At 54.5% G+C, this 23,287-nt stretch overlaps 1 protein-coding gene across 2 annotated transcripts; it reads left to right on the top strand.

Moving 5' to 3' along the window:
• The first annotated feature begins 10,671 nt into the window (after positions 1-10,671).
• LOC309615876 (inactive ADP-ribosyltransferase ARH2) lies at positions 10,672-23,194 on the top strand. 2 transcript variants are annotated; one of them, XM_082365870.1, is made up of 8 exons: positions 10,672-11,233; positions 13,837-14,001; positions 17,567-17,692; positions 19,146-19,286; positions 20,290-20,417; positions 21,657-21,789; positions 22,275-22,428; positions 22,527-23,194. In XM_082365870.1, exons 1-8 carry the CDS (start codon positions 11,014-11,016, stop codon positions 22,543-22,545), a joined length of 1,086 nt encoding a protein of 361 aa, XP_082221996.1. In that variant the 5' UTR covers positions 10,672-11,013; the 3' UTR covers positions 22,546-23,194. The 2 variants fall into 2 exon arrangements, with proteins under 2 accessions (XP_082221996.1, XP_082221997.1); XM_082365871.1 differs by having other exon boundaries at positions 10,676-11,233; positions 22,275-23,194.
• The last annotated feature ends 93 nt before the right edge of the window (positions 23,195-23,287 follow it).

Here is a 23,287-nt window from a genome sequence, read left to right as displayed (position 1 = left end):
GAATAGGCCAGTGGAGCAGAATGGAGAGCCCAGAAACAAATCCATGTTTACAGGAACACTTGATTTATGGGAAAGGTGGCCCTTTGGAGAAGTGGAGAAGGGACAGCTTTTCAGTAAATGGTCCTGGGAGAATTATCTAGTCGTATGGAAAAAAATGCATCTTGATGTCTGCCTCACACCATACATGAAAGTCAGTTCAAGTGGATTGTAGATCTCAGTGTGAAAGGCTGAAGGCAGAAACCTTTAGAAAATAATGGAGGAGAATATCCTTATGGCCATGCAGTAGGGCAGGTTGTAAAACGCATGAAAAATCACTGTAGAGAAGACTGTAGAGTGTACTACGCTAAAATAAGAACTTCTGACCAAGAAACAGCATCGAGAAGTGAAGAGGCATCCACGAGAGGGGTGGGGGCCATGAGATACTCAACTGACAAAGGCCTGTGTCCCTGATATGTAGAGAATTCCCACAGAACAACAAGAAAAAGATAACCTAATTGAGAATGGGCAAGAGACTTGACCAAGCCCTTCACGAAAGATACGTTCCATATGGCCAGTGAAAATACAAGCAGGCGCTCAGCCTCATTCATGGCAGTGTGCAAATTAGAATACACAACTCACTCTTCCAGGACAGCTCCAGAACAGCGCTGGTGGGCAGTCAGCTTGGAGAACTGTTTAACAAGACTCATGAAATCGTGGGTGGGTGTCTGCGTCAACACATTCACTTGTGTGCCAGGATCCGTGTACAGAAACCTTTTAGCAACGTTCTTTGTGACCAGAAAACAAGAAACAGCCAAAACATTTACCATCAGTAGTACATAGAAGTTATAAAATATGAATACAGTGGAGTGCTGCATGACAGTTAGTCTAAATTAATTACCTAATTTAAAGTTTAAAAATTTACTTTCTGCATGAATAATTTCAAAGAAATTCAGTGTGAGGGTACGGAGTATTTTGAAACACTTTTGCAATACGGAGCCTAGTATGTTAGCCTCTATTTTAAATAGATCTGCTGTAGCATCAGGCAGCACAAAAGGTGAAATTTATAGTTATCCTGTAATTCCTTTACTGAGAAAAAAATCATTGTCTTATTTATTTTTATGCCTATAGACACTTAAATAACGTGTTTATCAAAAATCATTCACTAGGGACTTCGCTGGTGGCGCACTGGTTAAGAATCCACCTGCCAATGCAGAGGACATGGGTTCGAGCCCTGGTCCAGGAAGATCCCACATGCCATGGAGCAACTAAGCCCATGCGCCACAACTACTGAGCCTGCGCTCTAGAGCCCGCGAGCCACAACTACTGAGCCCACGCACCACAACTACTGAAGCCCACACACCTAAAGCCCGTGCTCCGCAGCAAAGATTAGTCCCCACTCACCGCAACTAGAGAAAAGCCCGCATGCAGCAACGAAGACCCAATGCAGCCAAAAATAAATAAATAAGTTTTTAAATTAAATTTATTTAAAAAAATCACTAGAGAATTAGAACAGTTACTGATTTTTTTCTTTGCTTCGTGAGACTAATTGGAGGAATATAAAGTTGTATTAAAGAAAATAATAGCCTCTACAGGAAAATGATTAGATACCTGAATATTTATAAGGTTTTTTGAGGGCTTTTTTAAAAAATAAAGTAAGATGAGTAATTTTATGGCTGCGAACCCCAGATGGAACAATTGATTTTACAATTTCCAAAGTATATTACATGGTCTGTCCTCTGAAGGGTTAAATATAAATTAAAGAGATTGATACAAGTGTTCCTATAATTCCTAGAAAAAGCATGGACAGCCGTGGAAAGGGGTAATCAAAAACAAAAAACCCACAGATGAACCCTTCCTTTCCTTCAGGTTTGTGTGTCTGCTTATGTGTGTGTGAAGATGTACATGTGCTGTATTGTTTTGTGTGTGATGATTCCTTAGCCTGTGCTTAACTGATAGGCTAAAAGAGGAGATAATTAAAGCTCCTTGACTCCGTGTTTTGATGTAAGAAGCTTAGCATGGTTTTATACTGGCTAGAGTCTGGAATCAGTTGGCTTTGAAAAATCATAATTTTTGAGGAAGTAAAGTTTCATGATTATTAGCTAATTTTTACATCAGCCCAAAGACCCTTTTTTGACAGAAGGAACATCTTTTTAAAAATTTCTTTATTTATTTATTTTTGGCTGTGTTGGGTCTTCGTTTCTGTGAGGGCTTTCTCTAGTTGCGGCAAGTGGGGGCCACTCTTCATCGCGGTGCGCGGGCCTCTCACTATCGCGGCCTCTCTTGTTGCGGAGCACAGGCTCTAGAGCGCAGGCTCAGTAGTTGTGGCTCACGGGCCCAGTTGCTCCGCGGCATGTGGGATCTTCCCAGACCAGGGCTCAAACCCGTGTCCCCTGCATTAGCAGGCAGACAGAAGGAACATCTTTATGATCTAATTCTAAAGGGACTATCACAGATAAAAATTTTAAGTAGGAGTAACTTCTAAACATTTTCTTACTCAGGAGGTAGGATTTTTCAGAGGTTATTGGAAAGAAAATAGGTGCTATGAAGATTCCTTTTATGGTCACTGGAGTAGCTTTTATTCTTGATTTCAGCTCTCAAGTTCTATAATTTTGAGTTTTGTTGTTATTTTGCAAATGGCCAAGTCCATCAGGACAGCACTCAGTGTGTTTATGTAAGTGATGCTAGGTCTCTGAAAATGCACACTTCTACTTTAGTTGTGTGGTTTGCAAACATACAAATCGGGAACTTTATAAGAAGGGTTTCGAGGACCAAACGAACCTAAAAGTAACTAGATTTAATGTCTGCCAAAAAACTTATTTTTCTTTCTTCCCCAGGTTTACCTCCATTTCTCAACGTGACACTTTTCATCATTAAGATGCGTTGAGTATAGATTTCCTAAGTGATAAGGATGTAGACTTAGCAGGACGGGACTAATCGTCTAGGCGTAAATGCCGAGGGCCCCATAGGTAAGGTCCAGCCAGCCTTCCCTTCTACCAGCTCCTGCAATTTTCTGACCGTTGCTTTCTTTCTGATTAAGACTCCAGGTTATTTCAGGCTGAGAACATCTCACGCACTTTAAACACATAGGGAACAGAGGCACTTTATTTAAAGTTGGCTGCTACTCATATGTTTCTTTTGCTCATCCAGCGTTGGCGATGGACCCTGGAAATCTCAGGTCAGAGCTCCAGCTTTAATAGTTTTTGTCCAGGTGGGACCAAACCAGATTTAGGTAAAAATCTGAAAAGTGATTAGTTGAGTATTTTGCATTTAAAGGAATTTGTTACCTTAAATGTTTATTCATCAGCTTTTCGCATTAATCTAACTGGTGTGCACACGTAAGCATTATTGCAGTATGACTGTTTGATCATCTGAAAATGATGAGCGCTAGCCGACACGGTTCAAGGTCGTCAGCTTTAGGACGTAACCTTCTCAGCCCCTTGATGTACCTGTGTATCAGTCATGTAGAAAGAAATCAGCGCTAACCTTGCAGAGAGCAGAGAATGAGTCTGTATTCCAAACACGGTGGGTCGGGGAGTATCCTCTACTGCAGCCCCGAAACGGCGCTCGTGTTGCGTTAAGACACCATCTTATGATCAATCCCCACAGCGTCGGTTTGTATAGAAGTTGTGAAATCATCGCTACCTTCCAGCCAAGGAAAAATGAAAAATGAGGACGTTGACTTTGACTAGTGACCAAATAAACATGCTTATTTGTCTTGACTTTAAGAAATTCCAAGTCTTTTTTTTAAAGCTTTTTTTTTTTAATAAATGTATTTATTTGTTTTTGGCTGCGTTGGGTCTTCATTGCTGCGCACGGGCTTTCTCTAGTTGCGGCGAGCAGGGGCTACTCTTCGTTGTGATACGTGGGCTTCTCATCGGGTGGCTTCTCTTGTTGTGGAGCACAGGCTCCAGGCACGTGGGCTTCAGTAGTTGTGGCACGCAGGCTCAGTAGTTGTGGCTCGTGGACTCTAGAGCACAGGCTCAGTAGTGTGGCTCGCAGGCTTAGTTGCTCTGAGGCATGTGGGATCTTCCCGGACCAGGGCTCGAACCCGTGTCCCCTGCATTGGCAGGTGGATTCTTAACCACTGCACCACCAGGGAAGTCCCAAGAAGTTCCAGATCTTTATAGTACTTATATGATCGATTTTGAATCAGATTCTGTTTTAGTTCTTAAGTGGCAAGGCAGGTCTATTTGGAAAGCACTGTGTCCCTTCCTTTCTAAATGAGTTTTTAACTTGTAGTTCATCACTTAGAAAGTGCATTGGGCTATTTTTTAAAAATAAATGATCTGTGTTAATGGTATCCAGGTCGGTTCAGCTTTCCAGAAAGCCCAATACATAAGAAAATGAGAGTCTTTGAAATGGTTTAATTAGGGGGTACTTATTTACATGTCCAAATAACATAGTACACAAATCCTTTTTTTTTTTTTTTTGGCTGTGCTGCGTGGCTTGCGGGATCTTAGTCCCCTGACCAGGGATTGAACCTGGGCCACCGCAGTGAAAGTGTCAAGTCCTAACCACTGGACCGCCAGGGAATTCCCAACAAACCCTTTTTAAAAGACATTTCCCCAGGGTTACAGAATTAGATCACACACGACTTCAGGAACACGCCTGTGAGCATTAGCCCTCACGGCACTCCGAGGTAAGACGGCTGGCCGTTCCTGAGTGAGTGAGTGCCAGCGCGCTGAGAAGCAATCACTGTGCAGCAGAAGAAGGAGCCGGGGCTCACTAACTGCTCTTTCTCTTTTCTTGCCAGGCTTACAAGTGGCCGTCGCATAGTGCAATTTGGTATTGTCCGGAAGCCTTAAGTTTTTAGATCTTTGGAACATCTTCTTGCTGGTAAGTGTCTCCCTGCTTGCGGGGCCCCGCGTGAGGGGTCAGTGGGTGCGTGGCCGTCCGTACTAGCTGATGGCTTGTCCGCGGGCACTGTGGCGCCAGGGTCTCGCGCAGAGGTCACCGAGGAGCCGACCCGCGGCCACGCTCTGCCACCAGCTGAAAGCGGCGCCCGGGGGCTCTGACCCGGCTGCTCCGAGGCCGCCTCCTCTGGCCTGTGCACCACTGGGCCCCCCCACAACTGTGTTCACGGGCTGGGACTACTCCTGGATGTCTTGTGCATCGCTCGGGAGGTGTGGACGGCTCAGCTGGCCCCGGGGGGGGCGGGTCCTTCGGGGCGGGGTCTCGGCTGCGGCTGCGGGGAGGGTGCAGGGTGCGGGCCGCCCTGACCTCCGGAGGTGGCCGTGCTGTCCTGCTCAGGCCCCCCCTGCACGCGAGGAGCAGCCCTTCCACTGGGTGGCGGGGTGGGGGCTGTGTGGGAAGGCCCTCCTGGAGCAGCCTGGGGAAGGACCCCCGAACGCCACGCAGCGGAGGGACACGGGGCTCACGCGGGACGGCAGGTGCAGAAGAGCACGCGTGCTGTGCCGGTTACGCGCGTGTTCTGAGGTGTGAGACGAGCTTGCGAGCCGTCTGTGAATCGTGTGCGTGTGACGTGTGCAGACGGGCCCACAGCGGCACCTGCTGCCTTAGGAGCTGAGAGCCTCTGGGAGATAAAGGGGAGGCCGGGCCGGGGCCGGGGCTGCCCCTTCAGCTGTGGGCGGGTATCCTGCACGTGTTTGCTGCACCTGAAGTACCGAGGAACAGAGACATTTCCAGAAAAGTGTCCCATCCCACTGTAAATGTATCAAAATACTACTTGCCTGCACTGTTTCTGAATTGGTTTGGGGGTTAGGTGAAGAGATTAAAAAGTGCTGCCTCTCAAAAAAAAAAAAAAAAAGTGCTGCCTCTCGATTTGAAATAAAACTTTATAATTTTTGTATTTTTAAAGTTTTATTTTAATTTGTGTTTAAATAAGTCTGCTTTCTACATCTGCACATTGGCATTATGTAACTCTTAACGTTTACCCAAAGCGCTATTATTATTTTAACTTTTGACAATATTGTTCCGGTACTTATTCCTTACCAAATTCTGTTCTGAGATTACCAGGCCAGTAGAACACCTGAGAGCTAAGTCTGTATCGTAAGTCTGGTGGTTTTTTTCTCTTGTGTATTAGGAGCATCGCAAGAGATCAATCCCAAGGAACACTTGGAACCTTCTGCTAGATTTTGGAAATATGATTGCAGATGACATGTCCAGCTATGATGAAGAAGGTACGAGAAGTAGTCGGACTTCAGGCGATGGCCAGAGGCACTGACGCGGGCGCACACGTCTCTGCCCCCGGACCACGGGTCGGTGACGGCAGCGCAGGCCCCGGGGTGGACGGCACCTGCTGACTCCTGGCCCGACCCCGTCCGGAGACGGGGTTGGTGAGCACAGTGACCGGTAGTCAGTTTATTATGTCTTGTAAATCGCACAAAAGAAAATACAGCTTCATATTTAGTTCAAGTCAGGAAGACAGTTGTCTGAGCTAAAGCATTTCAGAGTGGATGTGCAGAGGCCCTGAGGCAGACCTCAAGCAGGACAGTCACTGGGGCCCACTGCCCCGCGTGTGGCTGCAGCGCCTAGTCCATCGCACCGCCGAAGCTCACGGAAGATTGCAGCCTCCATCTACTCACCTGAGCACGATCACGCCTGCTGAGGTCCCCACCCCAAACATTTCAGGACTCGGGGAGCGTTTGCCTGCCTTCTGAGCTGTGGGCGCTGCCCCGTTAGGGAAGGATGCCCACCGCCCCCCGGCCCCGCCCACCGTCAGCTCCCTCTGCCCGGCCAGGAGGTGACCGTGCACGTTCCCGGCGGGGTCAAGGGTGGGCGGTCCTCACAGGGCCGGGTCCACACAAGCACACCAGCACTTGCCAACCCTGGTCTGGCTAGAGCAGAAGAGGGTCACTTTAGCCAATTCTGTAAGTGGAGCACAGGCTATAGAAAGTTAAAATCATTTGAGTTCTTGAAATATAAAAGTTGGATTGTGAAAAAATGCTTTGAATATAAAAATATTGCTCTAAATCATTGATTTTTTAAAAAAATCTGTTTGCTTTCCTTCAGGAGTATGGCCTGTTCTCATAGATGATTTCGTAGAATGTGCACGGCCAGTGGTCACAAGTGGTAAAGGCAGCCCTCTCTAGGCAGAAAATCGAGATGGATTAAGGTGAAAAGGGAACTGTCCTGCAGGAGACACTGGTCAGCTATGCCTGTTGCCCATTTTGGAAGTCATCCTGACCAGTCGTGAGAGTGGAGACCCTCTCCTGCTGCTTAGGGAAGACACCGCTGACTGTGGACGCCGCACGGAGACCCTCTGAGCTCGCTGCTGGGGCGCCCAGAGACGGGGCCCTAGCCGTTGCTGTAAGAGACCTCTGCATGATTTCCGCATTTACGGAGGAGCTGGGGCCTGTCTGCAGGCTGCAGGGTCGCTGTTGATCATGACCCAAAGCGAGGCTGTGCTCACCGCACTCGCTGAATTGTCCGTAACCACCCCTGAGAAACAGTACAAGTCAGGCTGCTGGAAACGTGCCCTGAAGAAGATGATCGTCGTGGATGCTGACGGTTTTAAACTTGGTGCCAGGGTTAAGATTTATATTTTTTGAATCATCAAGTGTCTAGATTTATCAGCTCTATTTTCATTTCACTTTTCTCTGGATGTTCATCTGGGAATCATTTTACAGGTTAACGCGCTGTTGCAGTTTGCAAAGCGATGGTGTCATCGTGATTCCAGAAAAGTGTTCTTTTAAATTGCCTGCAAGTCAGTAGGTCTGCTCTACTTCTAATAATGTCAGCTGAACTTCCTAAGAAGCTTCATAAAGTATGCTTTTAAAAAAACTGTATTTAAAAGGACATTTTTCCATGAAAAATTATTTGTTTCATGTTTAATTATAGATTTAAACATCAGCATTCTCTTCTTTCAGCCGTCTGTGACATGAGTACTGTTCAACCACCCGCCCTCATACGGTTGTCACATTTGGGAGGTAAAATACACATTGTTGTCCCAAAAACCCCACACTGGAAACCATGTCATGTGCAGGTGGACGTGTGTGTCCGCGTCTCGTTGCCCGGCCTCCTGGTGCTCCCCTGTCGGGGGGACGCTGTCCAGAATCGCTGTGTGGACCGCACCTCGTACTGGGAACGATCTTCACGCCACAGGTGTGCTTGTTGCCCAGCCCGCAACCCCGTTCGTGAGACAGATAAATCGGGGTAATTTCACAGGAGAGGGGAATTCACTCAGATTTCCAGAAAGTGTGCCTAAAATGTGTAGTTGGTTTGGCGTCCAAAAATGTGACCCACTCAGGCCTGGGGCCTGGAGACCCAGTCTGGGCGGGGTCAGCCCGTCATGAGGTGCAGGGCCAGGGAAGTCACCTGATCTCTCCCAGGCCCCGCTGCCCCGTCCTCTACCTGTAAGACTGGGGTTCTAAGAGGCTTTAATAGAAACTTCAACAATTGTAACGCGTCCTTCGAGGCTTCGTGGGTTCTGACATGTAAGAGTTCTGTTCAGAGAGCTTATGGAACTCAGACGGGCCTGTAAGAATCATGAGGTCTGTGGCACTGTTTCATTCTTGAGATTTAAAGTCATGTGGAGAAAGGTGTTCTGTGGAGTTGTTTATCAACAGACACCAAAGCACCAGTGACAAAGGCTCTTCAAACACTGCAGGTTTCCCTTCTGTAATAAACGTTTGAGTCGTGCGTGCTGGGAAAGTGCTGAGGACTCTGGAAGCACTAAAATTCTCTTCCTGGCGTCACGGTGCCTTTCAGTTCTGTCCTGGGATGCTCGGCCCTGGATGTCAGGGTCCTGGTCCCACGTCAGGGGAGCGGCCACCACACTTGGGACCCTCCCAACCTGTGTCCAGCCTGCCGCCTTGTCACAGGATCACGTCCCACACGGACGGCCTGGGTCACATGCTTTCCCTTCTAGGTATCACGTAGTATCTGCTAAATACACCTGTTCCATGTGGGCGGTCACAGATCTCATAATACACGAATTTCCTTGAACTGACGGGAGTGACATACCTAACTGATCCACTGAAACGCAAACCATAAATACAGTGAAGACACGCGGATTAACCAAATGTGAGAGGTTTAACACACGTGGGCTCCCCGTGCCTGCCGGGAGTTCCTGGGCTGGACAACATCACCTCCTTCCGTGTTGGTGACATCGTACACGTCGGTGTGTTCTTTTTTTTTTTTCTTTTTTCTTAATTTTTTTTTTTTTTTTTTATTTACTTATGGCTGTGTTGGGTCTTCGTTTCTGTGCGAGGGCTTCCTCCAGTTGCGGCAAGCGGGGGCCACTCTTCATCGCGGTGCGCGGGCCTCCCACTATCGCGGCCTCTCTTGCTGCGGAGCACAGGCTCCAGACGCGCAGACTCAGTAGTTGTGGCTCACGGGCCCAGTTGCTCCGTGGCATGTGGGATCTTCCCGGACCAGGGCTCGAACCCGTGTCCCCTGCCTGCATTGGCAGGCAGATTCCCAACCGCTGCGCCACCAGGGAAGCCCCTCGGTGTGTTCTTTTACGTTAGTAAATGCTTAATGGGATATTACCTATGTCTCCGGCTCCAGGCTCCGTGGGGACAGCCATACCCACGACTCATGGCACACGGCCAGGGCTCGGCAAACGCTGCAGGAACAAGGCAGTGGGCTCGCCTCGCCGCTTCCTCTCGGCTGACATCGGCCAGATAGTGTGCGGTTGCTCTTAGCGTCTCCGACGACAGTGTCTGCTGCCTCAGATTCAGCAAAAGAGACCAGCAGAAGACGGTACCTCTGCCTCAGTGATAAACGGTTCTGCCACATGGTGCCTTTCTCCCCACGTGGGTGGCTGTCTGGGGGGGCTGCCCTCGGGGAGGGAGCCTGCACCCTAGCAACCCGGGCCAGCTGCACTGGTCGTAAAGGGCTTTTGCTTCAGGACCTCTCAGAACTGTGCCGGCCGGAGTCATGTTCCAGAACCTCACTTTTAATAAGTGCTGTGATGATACTACCCGTTCATTTACCTTTTCTTTTTTTTTCTTGCCACGCCACGCGGCGTGCGGGATCTCAGTTCCCCGACCAGGGATCGAACCCGTGTGGAGTTGTAACCACTGGACTGCCAGGGAAGTCCGACCCGTTCATTTAAAGGCATCTTAGTATCTTGTTATCGAAAGAAACTTAAGTTTTATCAGACGTGTTTCTTACATCCCGCGTGACGCCCTCCTGCTTGTCCTGGTCTCACGTGGGACCAGGACCTGGGGGACAAGGGGCCTGGGGACAGAGGTGGCAGCTCTCCTGACCCCTCTTTTCAAGTCAAGGTCCCTGGTTTGCAGGGGTTCCCCCCACTCTCAGCCTCAGCACGGCCGTGCACACCCTCCCCGCGGAACGGGATCGGCGGGAGGGCGCTTACAGTGCGTGAGCCTTCACGGCGGCGCCCTCGCCAGCCCTCGGGGCTCTGGGCTCTGCGCACCCACGGAGCGGCCGGGAGGCTGGCTGTCGGGGAGCCTTTGCCGACGCTGGGCCGCGGGGACGCCCGTGATCACGCGTGTGGCGGCTCCACGTGCTTTCCCCCTTTGCACGGGGCAGTTTTCTACCATAAACACGCTTTATAATCAACGAGTCCTCCGGAAAACAGAGCCGTGCGTGTGACAGCCGAGTCGCAGCGTGGAGGCCGCCGGGCGCGATCCCGTGTAATTGAAAGTCCCGGAAAGGCAGAGCCGCAGCGACCAAGTGGGTGGGTGGAGGCCCGGGGAGCAGAGGGGCCAGGGGCTCGGGCGGGCCCTCAGCCTGGGCTGCGGGGAAGGTTGACACACGCGCGTGACTGGACCGAACGCAGTGAGCCCGACGGTGCACGAATTACACCTGGAAGCTCCAGAAACGTGCGCATCTCCCCGTGCGCCGTGCAGACCTCCCCCCCCCGAAGCGGTGGCTGTGAGCCCGGCGATGCGCTGAGCCGCAGGTGCCCCCGCGGAAGAGCCAGCTCTGGGCGCACCACGTGGCTGCGGGCTGCGGGCCCAGACGGTTTCCCCATTGGTGCCGCCGCCCGGGACAGAAGAGGGCTCCTGGCCACTCGGGGAGGCTCCCGACGGCGACGCGACGACCAGAGCAGAGGCCGGCGGGGCGAGCTGAAGGCTGGGCGCCCGGCAGCTGCCGGCAGAGATGGAGAAGTTTCAGGCTGCGATGTTGCTGGGGGCCGTGGGCGATGCCCTCGGGCACCGACATGCCTTCGGGGAGGACAGCGCCAGCGCCTCGGGCCCCAAGGTCCAGAGGGGGCTGGGAGAGGTGGGGGGACTGGACCGCCTCGTGCTCTCGCCAGAGAAGTGGCCGGTGAGTGACAACACCATCATGCACATGACGACGGCAGGGGCCCTGGTCACAGGTGAGGCTCAGCCCCGGCGTGCCGGCGGGCCGGAGGGCGGGCGCGCGGGGTCCCGCGGTGAGGGTGAGCCCGGAGCCCGGGGGTCACCCGCTGCGGCTGCTGAAACCAGCTGGTCACACCCGGGTCCCCAGCAAACCGGCCGTGCCGCGGGTTGTGTTCCCACGCAGCCTCTCGGGTGACACTGCCACTCTCTGCTCATCTGCAGCCTCAGGTTCTCAAACCCGGACTTTTCACTGTTTCGTAAACGTTCACTCGGCCGAGCCTCCGTCTCTAGGGTTAAAACCAACCAAATGGCTCGCTTCGGGGTTTGGAATGAGGGCTCAGCTTTTCACCGCAGGTAGTAAGCCTGCTTCTGAGTTTATTTCAACAATACATAAAATAATAAGCCAGTTTGAAATTTGGACCCATTACAGTGATATTTTGGGGGGATTACTTCTAAATTCCAGTGAACTGTGGTTAAAATGCCGCCTACCAAAATAGGATTTAGCCTGGAGAGTTGCTACAGTTTCCCAGTTGTCCTAAGAAAATGCTACGATTTGAGGGGAGACAACGTTTCCTAAGGAGCAGGGTGATTTAGGAGCAAGTCTCACTCAGTTTCAGAGAAGCGGCGGGTGTCTGTGAGGCGCGGCTCCCCCACGAGTATCGAGTGGTGAGCACATCACTGCCAAATTAGAACTCGAGCCGGCTCTGAAGTGGCTGGAATGTGCGTGTCACCACGTGCTCACCCCGCCGGCCGGTGCCAGCAGCCGGGCTTAGCTCTGCTGTCACCGCACAGGAATGCCATCTGCTCTGCCGGGTCCCAAGTAGCCGGGGGGAGAGCCAAGGCACCTCGGATAAGACAGTGTCACAGCAAGCTGGCGCAGCAAGCGTCCTTCTGAGTCTGCAAACTCCGAAACTGGGGGCAGTGGGGGCTGATTGTGCGGCTTTCAGGCAGGTTCCCGTGTCCCTCTGTGCCAGTCCGTGTGCCCTCGTGCTGGCCCTCGCCTGGCAGAGCCCACGGCGTGTCTCCGTCCCGTGCGGCGGCCCCCAGGACAGCTCCCGGCTCGGCCCCCGACGAGAACATGCTTCCCCGGGGTGGATCGAGTCACGTCCTCTTGGCAGGAATAGGGCGGAATCCGCCCTGGGTGAGGACGGTGGCAGCGGGCCTGGTTCCGACGGCTGCGGGCGCAGCTGGATGGACACACGCCCTCTGGCCAGCGGGTCACCAGGGCGCGCTCAGGTGGGCCTGCGCCCCCAGAAACTCGGCAAGCGGACGTGTTTCCAGCTCCCTAAACATCCAAGTTGGAATTTCATTTAAGTTTAGTTTTCAAACAGCCCAGCTTTTTTCTTTACTAACAAACTGCAGCCTGTGGAAGGGGCCTCTGAGCCCCTGAGTCACAGCGACCACAGGCTCTGACTGTGGCCGGTGCTGCTCTAAGTGCGGCGGCGTCATCGGGTGCTCGCGCCGCCCTGCAGGTCGACTTTATCACGAGGGGCTACAGACAAGGGAGCCGACGCGCAGAGTGGGGTCCAGTCCACACTCACTGTTTGGCGCTGAGTAGCCTGACCAGCGTCACACCGTGAGTGTGGCCTGGACCCCAGACAGCGTCCTGCCTGCAGCTGAAGCTCCGCCCGCCTCCTGGGGCTGCTACGCACGCAGTACTGCAGGGGCCCCGCCGGACAGCGGCTCTCCACGCGGCTTCCAAAGGCAGGCAGACTCCCGGAGGGGAGGGGCGGCCCCCGAGGCCTGAGACGCAGCCCCGCCCAGGCCGGGTCCCTGGTGCCCGTCAGCTGCGTTGGCAGGTGCGCCCTGCCCTGCACTGTCCAGTCTGCTCTCCGTGTGACCAGGCACCTCGGGCCCCAACTGTGGAGGGTGCGTGGCCTCTATCCACCACGCTGTGGATCCATTTAATGGCAGAAGTGCTCAGGCTTTGCGATCGAAATCCATTGGCCAGCTCTGGCCTCGGCAAGTGACCGCCCCTCGCTGAGCCTTGTCTGGGAGGAAAGAGTAGACAGACAGGAGCCTGACCCTGCAGTGGTGGGCGCGTGGGGGGGGGGGCGTCACGTGAGGTCACCCAGATACAGGTCAGCCAAACCCGGTGCCACCCAGGTGACAGCCTGGGCGCCCCTGTCCTGTGGCCCATGATCTCCGAGGGACTCGAGACCACGCTTGTCCCCAGAATGCCTTCCCACGAGGAGGCAGTGGGGACGGTGGGCAGCGGGGACTTGGCCGCTTCGCTGACAGGGAGATGGGAGAGGGTCAGCTCCCCGTACCCTGGATGTGGGTCCCCGAGGGCCCGAGGAACAGGCAGGTTTCGGGCCAGCTGGGCCTCTCAGGGATAGAATCGTGAGCCGTGTATGAGGATCCTGGGTTTTTCTAGATTCTGGTGTGTAACTAGAAGAGGCACAGCAGCAAAACACAACATCCGAAGTTCAGTGAGATCCACGGCGCGTTGTCCGTCCGCGGTCAGGTTTCTCCAGGGATCCAGGGTCCTGTGAGCCGATCCCAGACTCTCCCTCCTCCTGGGGGCATGGGGCCGGACGCTGGTCGTGGCTTCCCTCGTCGCTGCCCTCCAGCCGCCCCTCGTCTGACCCTGCCCTCCACACACCCCCTTCCGCCCCAGACTTCTGGTGCCTGGACGACCTGTACCGTGAGATGGTGCGGCGCTACGTGGACGTGCTCGAGAAGCTCCCGGGGCAGCGTGTAGACCCGGCCACCGTCGAGGGCTGCTCGCAGCTGAAGCCCGACAACTATCTCCTGGCCTGGCACACACCCTTCAATGAGAAAGGTCAGAGCATGAGTTCCTCTCCCTCTCAGGCCACGGGGCTACAGGGCCCCGCGACACTACCCTGCCTGTCACCCCCCTGACCGGCCGCCCAGGGAGCCCGCCAGCCTGGCCGCTGGCTTCAGGGCCACTAGCGTCCCCAGCTCCTCTGTCACCAGCCCTGGTTTATTTTAAGGAACGTTTTCCCACTGCTTTCCCTTTAAATGTGTTATTTTTAGCCAGTGCATCAAGGAAAGCACACACCACCTGCGTAAATGTCTGTCTCTGTGATGATATCTTGTGTCCTCGGGGTGACGTTATCAGGCAGCTGCAGTCTCTGTCCCCAGGGCCTCTGCTCCTGGGGTCCTGGACCCGCCCTCCGGGTTGACGCGGAGGGCAGACCTGTCCCTCTGGGTTTACCTTGAAGGATGCCATCAAATCAAATGTTACTGGCACATAAAGAAGCAGGAAACATGGTCCATAATAAAGACAAACATCAGTAAATCAGAACTGACGAGCCCTGACACAGTCATTAAAGTTACCAGGTGAGGATATAAAATAGTGTGTATTCTATATTTTTGAAAGGTTAAATAGAGACATGTAGGTATAAAAAAGACCTACATCACAGTTCTAGAGAAAAACACTACAATGTCTGAGTTTAAAAATTCACTGACTGAGATTAACAGCAGATTAGACATTTCAGAAGAAAAGATTCGTGAGTTCGAAGGCACAGCTATAGAAACTATCCAAAATGGGACATACAGAAAAAAAAAGAACCCCAGAATGTGGAAAGGGCACCAGGGAGCCACGGGACAAATCAAAGCACTAACACACCTGTAACTGGAGTCCTTAAGAGAGGAGGGGGGACAAAAAAAGATGGGAAGAAATAGTGGCCACATTTTTCCAAATATGGTCAAAAACATAAACTCACATGCCCAAGAAACTCAATAAATTCCAAGCACAAGAAACACGAAACAAACTACACCAAGGCACATAGCAAACACACCGCTCAAAACTAATAATAAAGACAGGAACGCGCCTCCAGCAGCGACCGCCAAGGCGAGGACGGCAGGTTCGCGTCAGAAGCAGAGCCATCCGGGTGCAGAGCGAGCGCCAGCCAGACCGACGCCCAGAGGACGCCTTCCCGAGTGAAGGCCAAGTGGCCTTTGCAGGCAAACGAACCGAGGAGATCATGCCGGGCGGGTGCCCAGGGAGAGATGCCCAGGACGTCCTTCGGGCAGGAGGACACCGCCAGTGGGGCAGGGAGTCGGTGGAAATGGCGAGGACGCAGGTGTTGACTTTTATTATTTAACCCTCTCTAAAAGATGTGGCATTAAAAGTAATAACGAGGTGCCGCAGCGTTTACCAAATATGTCAAAGCAAATGCCTGACACCCCAGCATGGGGGCGCTGCGAGGGTCAGGGCCCCATTCAGCCCTGAAGTGGGGCAGTGTCCCGCGAAGATGGACCCAAGGCAGCTGCTCAAACCCCCGAACAGTGACAGCTCGTAAGCCAGCCAGACACGAAATGGAACCCTTTCAATGACACTCGCTGTGGGGGAGCAGCTGTCATGCGACCTGGGCCCTCAGCTGGGCCAGGCAGCGCTGGCTGGACGGTCCCCTCTGTGGGGACCAGGAGGCGCGGCCCTTGGCCCAGCCGCCCCTTCCCTGGCAGGAGACGCCTCTCCGTTGTGGGTCCGCATCCGGCACCACGTCTGCCCCGTGGGGAGGGGACAGGGCCTCCCCCGCAGCCCGGGAGGCTGCACGCGGCCCGCCGCCTGGCCCGGCCCCGGGAGCGGGGAGCGGAGACCACACAGACCTCGAGTCCTCTCCTCCCCACGAGGAAAGCCGGCTCCAGCCGGTCTGCGCGCTGAGTGCTCCGCGGCTCTGACCCCTGTGGGCCCCTCCCTGCTGGAGCTGCGCCGTGATGGTCTTTTCCGTCCCCCACCCGCGGGAATACTCATCCGGACGGAAGCGAATCTTCCCACTCCATAACGTGCCGTCCTCTTGGCAGGAAAGAGAGAGAAGGGTGCAAATAACAGGTAGGACAGGCAGGAAACCCAGTACCAAGATGATGCCATCACCTCATTGTCAACCATCACAGCAAACGAGAGTGGTCTAAGGACCCCAAACAAAAGGTCAGACGGGACAAAGAAGCAAGTCCCAACTCTGTGCTGCTTGTAAAGGACGCACTTTAAATACAAACAGGTTAGATGGGAAAAGACACGCCGGTTGACACTGATCAAAGGGAAGCTGGAGTGACTCCTTCAAAAACACCCAAAGTGAAGAATGTCACCAGGGGAAAAAGGAGGCACCTGTTCGTCGGGAGAAGTAACAAACCTGGAAGTTTATGTGCCGCGTAACAAACCTTCAAAATAGGTGGAGCAAACACTAATAGAGCTGCACAGAGAAGCAGACAAACCCACAATTATAGGCAGAGACTTCGTAGCAAGTTCTCAAACCAATGACTTCATCTTTACCGTAAGAAACTAGAAAAAGAGCAAAAGAGCCCAAAGAAAATGAAAGAAAGGAAAAATTGAAAGTCAGAGTGAGAATCAATGGCATAGAAAACAGAAAAATAATAGAGAAAATCAACAAAACCAATAGCTGACTCTTTACGAAGATAAAAAACTGATACTCTTCTAGCCATAATGATCAAGAAAAGAAGAGGAAAACACAAATTACCAGTATCGACAATGAGGGGTTGACGTCACTACAGATTCTACAGAAATTGAAAGTACAGTGAAGGTATATTATTAAAAGTTTTATACCAATAAATTTAACAACTTAGATGAAATGGATAAATTCCTTGAAATACATAAACTACCAAAGGTCACTCAAGACTAAACAGGTCACCCAGGTAACATTAAATCTATGAAAGACCTTACAAGGAAAACTCTGGGTTCAGGTGGCCTCAGTGGAGATTCTAGAAACAGTTAAAGAAGCAATGGTACCAACTGTACACAACTCTTCCAGGAAAGTAAAGAGGAGGAATGCTTCCCAAATGCATTCTTCTGCCCTCCTGACGACTCTGCTAAGAGAATGAAAAGGCAAGCCACGCGTCTGTTTATATAAAACTCTACAAAATGCAAACTGACCTGTGGTCGGTGAGGAGGGCAGAAGGGGCACAAGAAAACTTTGGGGGTGATAGATATGTTTGCAATTTTTATTTAGGTGCCAGTTTCACAGGTGTATTTTTGTCAGGACAACTGGCATTCCTTAAATATGTGCAGTTGATTGTATGTCAATTATAACGAAATGAAGCTGCTTTTAAAAAGAGGAAACATATCATTGAAGACATACTGTGTGTGCAATTCTCTCTCCTACGTTTTCCCAGAAGGAGCATTTCCTCATCCCATCAAAAATCCTGTTTTTAATGGCTGCATATGGCTGCTTTGCAATTTCTTTCCTCTCTTTTCTTTGTCAGGAATGTGGGCAATTTCCCTATTTCTGACCCATTTAAGTGACCCTGTGATAAACATGGTAGCACAGAGTTTTTGTACATCTCCATATGGTTCGTGAGAGCTAGACTGCCAGCGTTGGAATCACTGGCACAGAGGTCTAAGACCAGGTATCCCACGTTCCACGCAGGCTCCGGGTTTGGTGCTGCCACCAAGGCGATGTGCGTGGGCATGCGGTACTGGCAGCCGGGGCGGCTGGAGACGCTGCTCGAGGTCAGCCTGGAGTGCGGTCGGATGACGCACAACCATCCCACAGGTGACGCAGCCGCGGGCGGCGGGGAGGCGTGGGGAGGCCGGACGGGAAGGCCTTCTCCCTGCTTCAAAGTCGGTCACGTCACAAGAAAAGCAGGACGGCACCGGTTCCGAACGAGCCTGGGGTCTGGCTGGAGCCCCGGGAGCCAGCGCTTCTGCCGGGCTGTCCAGCGGGGAGCCAGCCCCGCCGTCGGGCCCCGTGGGCGCTGTGCGCGCGTGCGCCGCGCCCTGGCCGAGTCCACCCCACCCCACCCCCGCCCCCGCCCCGTGTGTCAGGACAAAGCGGGTCGAATAACAGCACCGCTCGGGGTGCGCAGGCGGCCCACACTCCGGGCTGCCCCCCCAGGGCCGGGCTGCAGAGGGAGGGCAGGCCTGCTGGCCCAGCGCCCGCCCCTGAGACGTGACCGGGAGCAGCCAGCTCCAAACTTCCGGGATGGAGAACCCTCCTGAGCTCTGGCTGAGCTCGGCTCCCGGCCCCCGAGGTCGAGGGTGCCAGCTGCGCTCGGTGACTGTGCCCCTTTCAAGGTAACCTGCAGGGTCCGGGCTTACTGGTGTCGCCCCCTGAGCTGCGAGGGCCATCCTGTGCCCTCCACGAAGCAGCCAGCGCGGGCGCCGTGGCACCTGAGGCGTGGACGTGGTAAAACACGCCGCTGAGTCCACAGCAGGCGCGGCCGCTGAGCCACGGACCCCATGGATGAGCCCGTCAGATCTCTGAGCACAAAGCCATGTAATTCAGCCGGGCGGCAACGTCCGGGTGGTGGAGAGGAGTTTGCTAACCCCCGACTCAGCAGAAGTGAATTAAACACAAACAGCCTTCCAACAGGAAAATGTTGGACGTTTGGAAACAATGCCATGAGTACGAGAATTTAAACATCTAGGACATTAGTTAATTTATTGCCCACTCTTATTAAAGAAATGTTGTTTCACATGTTTAAGAGCTGGGTAATTTATATATTTCTAAGCTGGTGACTAGGGTCGGACAGCACACACTTAATACCGGGAAGCACTCCACTCTCCTTTGCAATTTTTGAACTGCCTTTGGAGGCAAGTGTCAATTTTTCTTACCTTTATTGCCTGGGAGTGTCGCGTCCCAGATCTGGAGCTGAAGCACCCCGTGACGGGAGGTGGGCGGTGGCAGGCGGTCAGAACGGCAGCTGGACCCCGGGCGCGAGAACCAGACACTCGTCGCTGCCCCAGAAGTGGTCGCGGCTGACGCCTCCCTGGGGCCCCGCTTCCCGTGGCTGCTCGCAGGGCAGCTCGGCAGGTGCTCGCCTGGGCTTGGACCCCTTCCAACAGCAGCGCTTGGAGGCAGGGACTGTGCTCTCCCCACCCCACCGCTGCCCCCTTGCAGACGGTAACTGAAGGTCAAATTAGCAAAGCCCAGGGACACAGCGTGTCCAGCACCTGGGAGGGGGCGTGGCTGGTGCCAACTTTGACCCTCTCTCCTGCCACCCCAGGCTTCCTCGGGTCCCTGTGCACGGCCCTGTTCGCATCGTACGCCGTTCAGGGGAAGCGGCTGGAGCAGTGGGGACGAGACATGCTGAGGACGGTCCCGCTGGCCGAGGAGTATTGTAAGAGGACCATCCGGCACCTGGCAGGTGAGCGCGGCCTCCCTCCCGACACCGTCCCCCCGCACCTTAGAAGGAGGTGGGCTCCAGCCACACCCAGGGCAGACTTGGACAGACTGGGGGGGCCGTGTGACAGGCTCACCCCACAAAGGAAGTCTGCAGTACCGCCTGGCCCGAGGGCAGCGGGTCAGGCGAGCAGGGGGATCCCCTCTGGGTCCTTGAGACGCGGGCGCCGCCCCCCCCCAACTCCCCCCGCCCGTCACCCACGAGCCGTTGCAGCTGCTGCTCCAGACTTCGCGGCAGCATCTTCCTAAAATGACTCCAGAAAAGTCGCTTCAGCGCCTCTGGGGCTTGCAGGTCAAGCTGCTAGTTAGGGATAGCGAACGTCCTCTCTCCTGACTTTGCAGGCACAGTGTTGAATTAATAAAAATATACAGGTTCAGGGCTTCCCTGGTGGCGCAGTGGTTAAGAATCCGCCTGCCAAGGCAGGGGACACGGGTTCGAGCCCCAGTCCGGGAAGATCCCACGTGTTGTGGAGCAACTAAGCCTGTGCGCCACAACTGCTGAGCCCGCAGGCCACAACTACTGAGCCCGCATGCCACGAGCTCGTGCTCTGCAACAAGAGAAGCCACCGCAGTGAGAATCACACTCACTGCAATGAAGAGTAGCCCCCGCGCAGCAACAAAGACCCAACGCAGCCAAAAATAAATAAAATTAATTTAAAAAAAAATACACAGGTTCAGAATTTTCAAAAGAAGCCACTTAAAAATTCTGTGATTACTGCCTTAGTTCAGTGCATTGTCAAGCAATTCTTTGGGTTGGTTTCGATCTCCATCTTCCTTGCTGGCATTTCAAAGTAGCTACAATGTGAGCATTTTCGAACTTCCGGAGCCATAGTTAAGGTGAGGCGCCAGGCCCTCCTCTGCCCCAGACTGGGCAGAGGGCGTGGGCTCTGCCTCCTCCCTCCCGCCTGCTGCCCACGGCGCCCAGCTAGATGGCCGCCACAGCCCACTCACCTGCTCTTTGTGTTTAGAATACCAGGAGCACTGGTTTTACTTTGAAGCTAAGTGGCAGTTTTACTTGGAGGAGAGAAAAATCAGTGAGGACACGGATAATGAAGCCAGCTTTCCCGACCACTACAACGCGGAGGAGAGGGACAAGGTAGGTCTGCCGGGCCGACATGGCTGGGGAGCAGGAGCTGTCAGGGCCGCCGCCCACCACCCCCGGCTGTACGGAACCCCGCGGTGGAGGTGGGCTGAGGGAGCAGCTGGAAGGGGGGGCCGTGGAAGGCTTCTCAAAGGAAGCCCATTTGAAATAGATGGTGCTTTTATCTTTTCATTTTCTCTGATTATAAGCACGATTTGTGCTAGAAAAGTTGAAAATGTGAAAATAGTCCATCTCACTTCATCTCTTCTAGGGACTGGGGATAGAGGGATGAATAAGTCTGTGCAAACCACCGGCATTCCCCATGCTGAGAAAATCCCCCTAGTGGCTGAAATCGTCGGGATCGTGTTTGGTAGCATAAGAGAAACCGCTGTAACTGCGGTTTAACCAAGATAGAAGTTCATTATCCTCACGTCAAGGGAATCAGAGCTGAGTCAGAAGCCCCTTGCAGTGAGGAGCTGAGGATCCTTCTGTCTGGCTGCTCTGCTGTTCGGCGAGCACACCTCATAGTCCAAACTAGCTGCTCCCACTCCAGCCAGCACATCTGCATTCCAGGTGTCAGGAAGGAGCAGGGGGAGAGGAAGGGTCCACCCTTCCCTTTTTAGGTGCTTCCTCCCGCCCTTTCATTCATCTCTCATGGGCCCCCCAACGCAGAGAGACTCAGAAACACCGTTCTTCCTGTGGAGATGCTGCTGCCCCAAACCGACACTGACTCCGCTGCTAAGGCACAGGGGTGCGACCTGCCTGCGCCCACCTCCCGGCCCTATCTGGCCCCTGCCCCTCGTCAGCCTCCTCCACAGACCCACAGGGACCTGCTCTGAGCCACCAGCTGCTCAGGCCACCGTCGCCTCCCCCACCATGTCCTCCGGCCGGCCTGCGGCCCTGACCACACGCGGCACCCCTGCCCGGCCTCACTTGTCCCTGTGCCCCATGCAGACCGCACGTCACGCAGTGGCGCCCGGCCGTGCTGTCACAGCACTCCAGACCCCTTGACGGCTGTCTCTGTCATAGACTCTGCTGCCCGGCAGCTGGCGTGTTTGTTTTTCTGCGGGACGGCTCGGGTGAGAGACACGGGAAGCCAGTCTTTCCCGCTCAGCGTCCACCCGCAGCCCTGGGGCGATGCCTGGTACACAGGGGCGTCACGTAAGCGCGCAGATGAACCCGGAAGCTCGTGCTCTAACGCACGGGACATGGTTCCCCGCGGCCTGTGCCTCTGACCTGTGGCGCTTTCTCCAGACCTACAGGAAATGGAGCTCGGAAGGTCGAGGGGGCCGGCGGGGCCACGACGCCCCCATGATTGCCTACGATGCCCTTTTAGGAGCCAAGGGCAGCTGGACGGAGCTCTGCCACCGGGCCATGTTCCACGGAGGTGAGATGCGCCCTCTCGCGAGTGTGAAGTAAGAGGCTACCAGCCAGGCCCTCCTGCTGGGCCCGGGCTCCCCACCTACACTGCTGGGACCTCCGGGTGCCCAGGTGTGGAGACGCGACACCTCCCGGGGCAAGGGGAGTGGAGAAGGGGCAGCGGGCCAGGGCCGTGGGCGGACTGGGGGGGAGGAGGCTGAGAGCCCAAAGCGGGGGTGGCGGGGGGTGGAAAGCGCATGGGCGGGACCCGCGGGAGGTGGTCGCCTGAGTGCCGCCCGGGGCTGCAAAGGCCCGAGCGCACCAGGGTGTGCGGCTGTCCCACGAGGGGAGGGGACCCCCTTGCCCCCTTCCCCGGCACCGCCCGAAGCAAACCTGGGCTTTGGCTGAGGCCAAGGGCGGAGGCTGAGATGGCCCGGCCTCCTGGCAAGGGGGCAAGGGGGCAAGGGGACCAGGGACCACCGTGCAGCCCTGAGGGCCCGTCCTTCGTTCTAGGTGAGAGTGGGGCCACGGGGGCCATCGCCGGCTGCCTGTTTGGGCTGCTGCACGGCCTGGACGCCGTCCCCGCGGGCCTGTACCGTGAGCTGGAGCACGGAGAGACGCTGCGGCACCTGGGGGAGGCGCTCTACCGCCTGTCCACGGAGGAGAAGTAAAGCCCCCCACCCCAGCCCCTGCCCAGCCCGCTCTGGGGCCCCGGGGGGCCACCCGCAGCTCACGCCACATCTTAACTTTTCCTCCCAATTGCAGAGGCCTAACTGCTGTATAAAACACATCGTCTGTCCTATGAGAATAGTCTTCCTGTCCTGGCCAAGCCTAGTGCCTCACTGACGTCCCTCTGGGCTCGACAGCCTCCACCTCCACACGCAAGGTCACGAAGGGCCTCTTGGACACTCGGTGTATTTTATTCTGTCGCGAAACTAACGCATTTGCTCACTGACCCCAACAGCACCCATAACCACGACGGCTCTGCTCAGAGCGCCTCCTCTGTCTGCGGGGCGCCCAGCGCGGTCTCTTTCTAGCTCTTAGACGTGCGGTCCGACACCTGCACGCCTCTGGCTCCCCGGCCTCACGGGGCCTCACCTGGCGCTGCATCTGCGTCCTCACCGCCGTGTGTCCAGAGCAGGAGGAAGAGTAGCCAGCGCTGGCGCCTTCGGGGGGGCCCACGCGCTGTGTTTCAGCTCCAGCCCACATGTTCCATCTCACTAGGTTTAACACCAGCCTCTCTTAGAACGACTAACTGATGAAGCCAGGAAGCGCCCTCCCATGTGCCGCCCTGCCCCGGGCTCGCTGACAAGGACAGAGCTGGCCCCATTCCCCGTGGCCAGGGCTTCTCCACACTTGCTCTTGTTAAAAATAACCTTGGACACGAATCTCTTTGAAGTAGCCTCTGGTGTGAGTAAAGGAGCGGTTGGTGATTGACGTGTAACACGTGCTTTGGCGGCTTGGCTGGGCCCGTCTTGTGACCGCAGGCCCCGCGTGCTGAAGGCTTGCCTGGGAGCACAGCCGGG

This window comes from Balaenoptera borealis (genome assembly GCF_965194805.1).
Source record: "Balaenoptera borealis genome assembly, chromosome: 18".
Classification (NCBI taxonomy): Eukaryota; Metazoa; Chordata; class Mammalia; order Artiodactyla; family Balaenopteridae; genus Balaenoptera; species Balaenoptera borealis.
Note: the sequence above shows the minus strand (reverse complement) of the source record. Positions and strands in the feature narration are given on the sequence as shown.